The sequence below is a fragment of the Ostrinia nubilalis genome, chromosome 14 (genome assembly GCF_963855985.1).
Source record: "Ostrinia nubilalis chromosome 14, ilOstNubi1.1, whole genome shotgun sequence".
NCBI classification, from domain to species: Eukaryota; Metazoa; Arthropoda; class Insecta; order Lepidoptera; family Crambidae; genus Ostrinia; species Ostrinia nubilalis.
In genome coordinates, this window is record NC_087101.1 from 10,473,878 (window position 1) to 10,482,288 (window position 8,411).

An 8,411-nucleotide genomic window follows, 5' to 3' on the forward strand; every position below is an offset into this window, starting at 1 on the left:
ACATTAGCCAAATAGGAATGCACTTTTAATAAAATTCCAACACCACTTATGTATTTACCCTATTTTTTGAGCAAATAAATAATTTGAATTTGAATTTGAAAAGGTCTAGATTGGTCGGAGGATAAGTTTCACGTCTTAAATGATAATATGGTGAGACTTCGAGGCTTAATTACATGCGCCACTTGGTCAGCCAAGCAGCTGACATTGCAACAGTCTAGTCACTTTAAGATCACAGTTACATTATTTTGAGGAATGCCGCAGCTTTCTGGTGTCTGGGCTACTTTACTAGTAGATGTTATAGAGTATCGGACTAAGTACAGAGTCCTGGGGTACTCCAGCTCTGCAGCTAAAAAGAGAAGATTTTGTCACCCAGTTTGATTTAAAACTGTCTGTCACTGAGATAGGAATCCATCAGCAGGTAGTAGAAGTGTGCTAGAAGGTACTTTTTAATTTCATAGAGTAGTCCTTTATGATAAACCCAGCTGAAGCAGCAGCGAAAGCAGACGTACAGGATCCTTTCTTGGTTGGTATGGTTTCTGCCAAAATTTATGGTCAGGTATACTATATTACATGGGTCATACTTAGGCAAGGGAATAAACGAGCAAGAATGATCCTTTTCCATAATTTTAACAATACAAATGTCCGATTAATTGAGCGATAAGAGAATTCGTTAGGCAACTTGCCAGCCTTATGGATCATTTCCAAAGTTAAGAGACTTGCGAGGTTCTTCTCACTCAGTGTGGTCATTGTCAAGACCATGGACTTCATGGTGATCAGATCAAATGCAAGTGCTTTACGAGGGTCCATTTTGGCTATTTTTTTAGCTTAGCCATCTCTCTTAGCGTTAGTTCTTTCATTTCTGACTGAAGATGTCCGGCGCCGCTCGCGTACAGGCACTTCCTGCGACCTTTCCCAAATCGTCGGTCCACCTAGTGGGAGGCCTGCCCAAGCTACGTCTTCCGGCTCGTGGTCGCCACTCAAAAACTTTACTGCCCCAGCGGCCATCAGCTCTACGAGATAACATGTGCCCCGCCCACTGGCACTTGATTTTAACGAATCTGTGGGCTATGTCAGTCACTTTGTCCTCCTGCGTCTTTCGTCCTCAATTAGCGTAGTAGGAATCAATCTTCTACTTTGAACTTGAGGAGCGTAAGCGGAAACATGGCGGTCAACTCCTCAGATAGTCAAGTACAAAAATATCCAGAAGCAGCATACGAAAAGATGCAAAATGAGCCCTCTCAAATCACAATGGGAAGGTTTGGCAGCACAGCACCTAGAATGGCGGGAGATTGTGTTGTGTAGAGGCGAGGCCGCGAATTAAACGAGCAGCGCACAACTGAACTCGACGCAAAACGCGATGATGTAAATCCCGTCCATCTGCCGCCATTCACTATAATTATGTTGGCGGCGGGTAATTACTCTCAATGTGCGAGGAGTTTGCCGCGAAGATCGGCTATGTAAGCCATCTTCGGGCGCACCAGCGCCGCTAAGACAGCTAAGTCGAAGTGGTCACCATGACGGAAATCAGTCGGATGAATCATCATCATCAGTAGGAATCAAAGGCAGGCATAGCTGCAAGTCTCGGATCAAGTCCAATGCTTGATCTTATTTTTTTGATTGAATTGTGGATTTTTTGGATTATCCGTGTCAATGGGTTTAAATAGACCGGCTTGTCATGTAGCAAAGGTCTGTCATTTTTCTTGTCAGTTTGCACTCATGTATTACCGGACCTAATAAGCAGAGAACACTTTGAGGTAGGTACTTTGTTGCCTTCCAGAGGTTTTGGTTCCCATTTGCATTCCGAGACATATTTGCCAATCTCTGTGTGACTGATTCGCTTAAAGTATAGTCCAATAGTGTGGATTATCTGCCAGACGAAGGCAGGGATTTTTTTCTTGACAGAAAAGGGACCGGCGCCTCTCGCGATCAATTATTTACTAGACTAAGCAGTAACTTGAATAATGTACTTGATTAACTGTTAATATAGTTAGTATTAAGTTATTCAATCAATTTATTAGTATATCAACGACATTAAGTTCGCCTTGTGTACCAATTTATATGGCATTAAAAATAAATATGAGTTCTTCTGTATATGGTTTACTGATGGGTCAAAAATGGGCCCTAACGTAGGCTTTGGCGTGTATGGAGAGCAGCCAAAGCTTAGGCTATCTCAAAGCCTGGGCTAATTTGCCTCTATCTTTCAGAAGTCTACGCCATTATTGAATGTGCGGAAGCTAACCTGCGAAAAAAATATGCCAACCACATAATTTACATTAACTCAGACAGTCAGGCCGCGCTGATGGCCTTAAACTCCAACTTAATCACCTCAAAGTTGGTAGAAAACTGCATGAGTCGACTGAATACCCTAGGAAAACGAAACAGAGTAACGCTGAGATGGGTTCCAGGTCACGCGGGAATCGTGGACAATGAAAATGCCGACGAACTGGCCAGAGCGGGAGCGGAGGGAACACAATATGGTCCAGAACCCTTTTGTGGCATTCCCAAAAGTCTCGCTCGAATGACCCTGGAGAACATCTATTTAAACAAATCCTTTAAGGCATGGTCAGACACGCTAGGATTAACTCATTCCAAAGCTCTTATAAAAGCCTATGACCGAAAATGCTCTATGCAGATCATAGGACTGAGTAGGATCAAAATGCGCATCTTAGTTCGAGCCTTCACTGGACACAGCAGCTTAAACAAGCACTTGTCCACTATGGGACTGTCCGAATCAAGAACGTGCAGGATGTGCCAAGAGGCAGATGAAACGCCACTACACATTCTCACGGACTGCGGACCTTTGATGCGCAAGCGGAGCCTACACCTGGGCAAACACATCCTAAGCCCACAAGATGTAAAACATATCGCCCCCCAAAAGATACTGCAATTCCTAATGGATGCAGGACTCGGAGGCGAACTGTCAGGATAATAGCGGCGATCAGAATAGATCGGTACCGGTCGCAGTGATATTAGGACTTTATTGAACTAGTATAGTGGCTCAACTCAATAAAAAAATCTTCTGCATTTTGAAACACAAATTAGTACAGTATGGGAGAGGAATACATTTCAAATAGTTTGTACAGTATCAGTATCGGCGCGCCGACAGCTGGTAAAAAATAGTTCTTCTGCGTTTGAAACACAAATTAGTACAGTATAGGAGAGGAATAAATTTCAAATAGTTTGTAAAATATCAGTATCGGCGCGCCGACAGCTGGTCGTCGGCGGCGGCGGCGTGAAAAAATTCGCGGCGGCGGCGGCGCGCCGGCGTGGCGCCCACCTCTACTTAGAACTGAAACTCAAAAATTTTTTTTTCATAAAACACATACGTGTGGGGTATCTATGGATAGGTCTTCAAAAATGATATCGAGGATTCTAAAATTTTTTTTTCTAAACCGAATAGTTTGCGTGACAGGACAGACGCTACCAAAGTGGAAAAAAGTTGCCCCCCCCCCCCCCCCCTCTAACTTCTAAAATAAGAAAATGAAAAATCTAAAAAAAAACATAATAATATGATGTACATTACTATAAAAACTACCAACGAAAATTGTTTTGAACGAGATCTAGTAAGTAGGTTTTTTTTAATACATCGTAAACCGCTTATTACCGCGTAATCTTTCTTACAAATAACTTAAATAAAAAAAAAACATAAATCAATGGTACGGAACCCTTTGTGCGTAAGTCCGACACGCACTTGGCCGGTTTTTTTTAGCGTTAGCGTTTTTGGAGCGAAATTTGAAATGACTGTAAAATCAATTTATTGATTCCGTATAAAAAAATGTATAACGGGATAAAATATGTGAATATAATAGTAATAAATAATGTTGATTTTTACGCTTTATGTGTGTAAATCATTGAGCATATACATCAATGGTGTAAATCATATTCGTATGAGGTGGATAATGTGAAAAAATAATAAATACTTTTGTAAACTTTCAGCAACGGGAGAGCCCGCGCTGACGCTAGCGGTGACGGTCCCCCTCGCGCTGCATGACGCTATTGTCAGCGCTAGGAAAGAGTTCGGCTACGCAGACACGGAGTGGTTAGACGTTGGTCAGTATATTAATCAATAACATAGTTCAAAAAGCTGCAGTTAAATAAATGAATGTCGTGGATAAGAGGTTTTTGTTAAATACCTTTTTAATTTGGTCAACCAGTTATTTCACCAATAGTTAATAGATGAAATAGCATCATAGCAAATTAATACTATTGTGATCGTTCATTCCTCTATGATTGTGATAGTGGACCGCTGGAGAAATTACTTTTTGACATGGAGGTACTTTTTCGATGACATTTTATTGTCCCAAAGTAAAAAAAACTGTTCAGCTATGGATTGAACTTCAAGAATAAAATTATACCTTAACTACATAATTGACAAATACTCTAATTCACTGTGAATATTCGATTGGACCTGATACTATTTATCGATTCGATAAAAAAAATCTTACATTCAATAGTTCACGGGAATGCTCTCGTAATCTCGTTAAAAAAGCACCCCTAAGGAATGTCACTAATGTAGTAATAATTTTTCTGTTTGTTTCAGATACACCATACAGTGTCGAAAACATTCTAAAAGCAATCTCGCCTAAAACAGAAAGTTTTCAGCTTAAGTGAAATATACTCATTAAAAGATAAGATTAAGTAAGCTTTAAATATTAGTTCAAAACTATATTTCTTTTACATTAAATTATTTACCTTCAGCAACTATAGCCGTTTTAATTATCATATTATTACCTGTAGTTTAAGAATGAAACACTTGTATTACATACTTAAATTATTTATTTCTTAAACATATTAATAAGAAAATAATAACCATGTTCTATTTACAAACTTGTTTTGCTATCTTTTTTACTTTTCTGACATTTATGTCGATTCATCATAGAACACTCCATTTATTTTTATGTCGCTACATTTAGTTGACCTCTATAAGTTCTGTCGCCAGCACATCTTATTTTGTTTGTAAGGCGCTCCGCCTTTAAATTAGAGGCGTGCCGCGTGAGGAAGCGCTGCAGTGATACCACTGATAGTTTTCATACATTTTCTACCAGCGCAGTTGCAGCGCCCCTACCAATGTGACACCGCTGTGTCGTCATAAAGACACGCGGTTGTTGCGCCTTTAGAAATTGTATGCCACTATGGGCGCTTCGTTACGCCTCCAATTTGAAGGCGCCCTAAAATTTAACTTATTACCACTGCTTATGAGACCAACATTTAGTTTAATGTACAGTCTTCCGTAGAAAAACAAAACATATTCGTTCTAGAGTAACAGCATAATATTAAGATTAAACCAGTAACAATAAATATGTAAACGTTGAATGTTCTAGAATTTTACTACTCATAATTTCATGGAATTTGAACTATTTAATTTCATAATTTGCACATCTTAGAAATTTATTTTTACATTTAACACTTGATGCGAGTTCAAGTCGATAACATGTCTTTATTTACCTTGTACTTTTCGAAATACATATTCGCGTTTTGAATATAGTAAGCTTGCGTTCTACTACATGTCTACATGGCCGCAAACATAGCAAAGAATACAGAAAGACACTATCATTGATTGTGGTATTATTATAATTCTTTGATTCAGGGTTTAAAAGTATGTAGTAATAAAAATAAGGTATATTGAAAGTAACTTATAACGTTAAAAGAACAGGTTAATAAAACTTGAACAATGGATAAAATATGGAGCAATTTCACGACCTGCCCGCAGGATATGCCATAATTATGTATTCACGTTTGTGTATCTGTTGTATTAAGTATAAGCATAACCAGTGAATTTCGTGTAAGGAGTCAGTTTGTAAGTTGTAAGGCCTTTCGTCACTCCATGCCGGGTGGCAGCGGTTCCAATGGATTGGGCACAGGCGGTGGCGTGTACTGCGGTTCTGGCGTCTGAAAACAAATAACATTTAATTTTAATATTGAAAACTGTCAGAAAATACCGGCTACAGTTTGATCGGTAGGTAAGATAAACAGATGTCGTAACGAATAACAGGATCTGTACCTCTAGTAGGAAAAACTTTCGAGTTCGTTTCGTTGCGTATTCAAAGTGTCATCGAAAAATTTTGTATGAAAAATTAAACAGCGCCCCCTATATTATAGCCGCCCTAGGGGGCGCTGTTTAATTTTTCATACAAAATTTTTCGATGACACTTTGAATACGCAACGAAACGAACTCGAAAGTTTTTCCTACTAGAGGTACTGATGGGTTTTTTCAACGAGCCAGTGTTATAAATTTCGGTATGACCGGTTGGGAAAAAAGGATATTTGCCTACCAAATTCAACACTTACGTTCTAGAATTTAATTATAATCTTCTTCTTTACTACTTGATTACGACAGATCTACTACCAGATGAGGGATAATATAATAATACTAGCTTTCTGCCCGCGGCTTCGCCCGCGTGGAATTTTGTCTGTCTCAGATAAACTTTACCGCGCGCGTCCCAGTTTCAAAAACCGGGATTTAGTGGTTTAGGCGTGAAAGAGACAACAGACAGACAGACCGAATTACTTTCGCATTTATAATATTAGTATAGATTGTTAAAGGAAGTTGAAGATACTTTTGGGCCAGCAGTTAGGGGAGATCCCTGACGGGGGTATCCCTACTTACCTCCAACCTCACAACATGAGGCGGAAATAACGACAGCTCAGCCGGCGTGACACAAGTAAGAAGCACGCTTGCGGCAGCATGCTTGAGGAAGCACGCTTGAGCAAGCAGATGCTTGCAACACTTCGCTCAGCCCTCCCACGTGACTGAGTGGTCTCCCATTACTGTCGTGCTTACCTCCAACCTGGCAACATGCGGCGGCAATAACGCCCGCTCGGCCGGCGACAGGCCCGCAGCGTGCGCGCGCAACGCGGCCAGTAGCGCGGGCGACGCGGCCTGCAGCGCGCGCGCCGGCAGCGACACTAACAAGAAGCAGGCTTGCGGCAGCATGCTTGAGGAAGCACGCTTGTGAAAGCATGCTTGAGGAAGCACGCTTGTGAAAGCATGCTTGAGCAAGCAGATGCTCGCAATACTTCGCTCAGCCCTCCCACGTAACTGAGTGGTTTCTCCTGTCTCTGATGGGCGTGCTTACCTCCAACCTCGCAACATGCGGCGGCAATAACGCCCGCTCGGCCGGCGACAGGCCTGCAGCGCGCGCGCCGGCAGCGACACTAACAAGCAGGCTTGCGGCAGCATGCTTGAGGAAGCACGCTTGAGAAAGCACGCTTGTGAAAGCATGCTTGAGGAAGCAAATGGTCGCAACATTGCTCAGCCCACCCACGTGACTGACTGGTCTCTCATTACTGTCGTGCTTACCTCCAACCTCGCAACATGCGGCGGCAATAACGCCCGCTCGGCCGGCGACAGGCCCGCCGCGTGCGCGCGTAACGCTGCTAATAGCGCGGGCGACGCGGCCTGCAGCGCGCGCGCCGGCAGCGACACTAACAAGAAGCACGCTTGCGGCAGCATGCTTGAGCAAGCAGATGCTCGCAACACTTCGCTCAGCTCTCCCACGTGACTGAGTGGTCTCCCATTACTGTCGTGCTTACCTCCAACCTCGCAACATGCGGCGGCAATAACGCCCGCTCGGCCGGCGACAGGCCCGCCGCGTGCGAGCGTAACGCTGCTAATAGCGCGGGCGACGCGGCCTGCAGCGCGCGCGCCGGCAGCGACACTAACAAGAAGCAGGCTTGCGGGAGTAGACGCTCGCAGCACTTCACCCAGCCCTCCCACGCCACTGAGTGATCTCCCATGCTATTGAGTGATCTCCCACGTAGCTGAGTAGTTTCTCACGCCCACGTCACTCAGTTGTCTATGGTGGGAGAGTGTCTGTGATGATGGGGTGGTCGTGCTTACCTCCAACCTGGCAACATGAGGCGACAGTAGCGCCCGCTCTGCTGGCGACAGGCCCGCAGCGTGCGCGCGCAACGCGCCCTGCAGCGCGCGCGCCGGCAGCGATACCAGTAAGAAGCACGCTTGCGGCAGCAGGAGTGTGGAAGCACGCATGTGAAAGCACGCTTGAGAAAGCACGCTTGTGAAAGCACGCTTGTGCAAGCATGCTTGAGCAAGCAGATGCTCGCAACACTTCGCTCAGCCCTCCCACGTTACTGAGTGGTCTCCCATTACTGTCGTGCTTACCTCCAACCTAGCAACATGCGGCGGCAATAACGCCCGCTCGGCCGGCGACAGGCCAGCAGCGTGTGCGCGTAACGCGGCTAATAGCGCGGGCGACGCGGCCTGCAGCGCGCGCGCCGGCAGCGACACTAACAAGAAGCAGGCTTGCGGCAGCATGCTTGAGGAAGCACGCTTGTGAAAGCATGCTTGAGGAAGCAGACGCTCGCAACACATGATTGTGTTTACCTCTAATCTTGCAACATGAGGCGGCAATAACGCCCGCTCGGCCGGCGACAGGCCCGCCGCGTGCGAG

At 44.2% G+C, this 8,411-nt stretch overlaps 1 protein-coding gene and 1 long non-coding RNA gene across 3 annotated transcripts in view; one reads left to right on the forward strand and one right to left on the reverse strand.

Moving 5' to 3' along the window:
- The window catches only part of LOC135078139 (uncharacterized), a 42,493-nt gene extending 37,791 nt beyond the window's left edge, over positions 1 to 4,702 (forward strand). Inside the window, exons 22-23 of the mRNA XM_063972726.1 lie at positions 3,937 to 4,050; positions 4,541 to 4,702. Of these exons, the coding sequence (XP_063828796.1) occupies positions 3,937 to 4,050; positions 4,541 to 4,611 (185 nt within the window). The 3' untranslated portion in view covers positions 4,612 to 4,702. The remainder of the gene's footprint in view (positions 1 to 3,936; positions 4,051 to 4,540) is intronic.
- A 51-nt stretch (positions 4,703 to 4,753) lies between these two features.
- Positions 4,754 to 8,405, reverse strand: LOC135077864 (uncharacterized). Of its 2 annotated transcripts, none has more exons than XR_010258527.1 (2): positions 8,345 to 8,405; positions 4,754 to 5,889 (listed from the first exon to the last, which is right to left on the reverse strand). It is a non-coding gene; the product is annotated as an uncharacterized LOC135077864 (long non-coding RNA). The 2 variants fall into 2 exon arrangements; XR_010258526.1 differs by lacking the exon at positions 8,345 to 8,405 and adding an exon at positions 7,077 to 7,144.
- Positions 8,406 to 8,411: the final 6 nt, after the last annotated feature.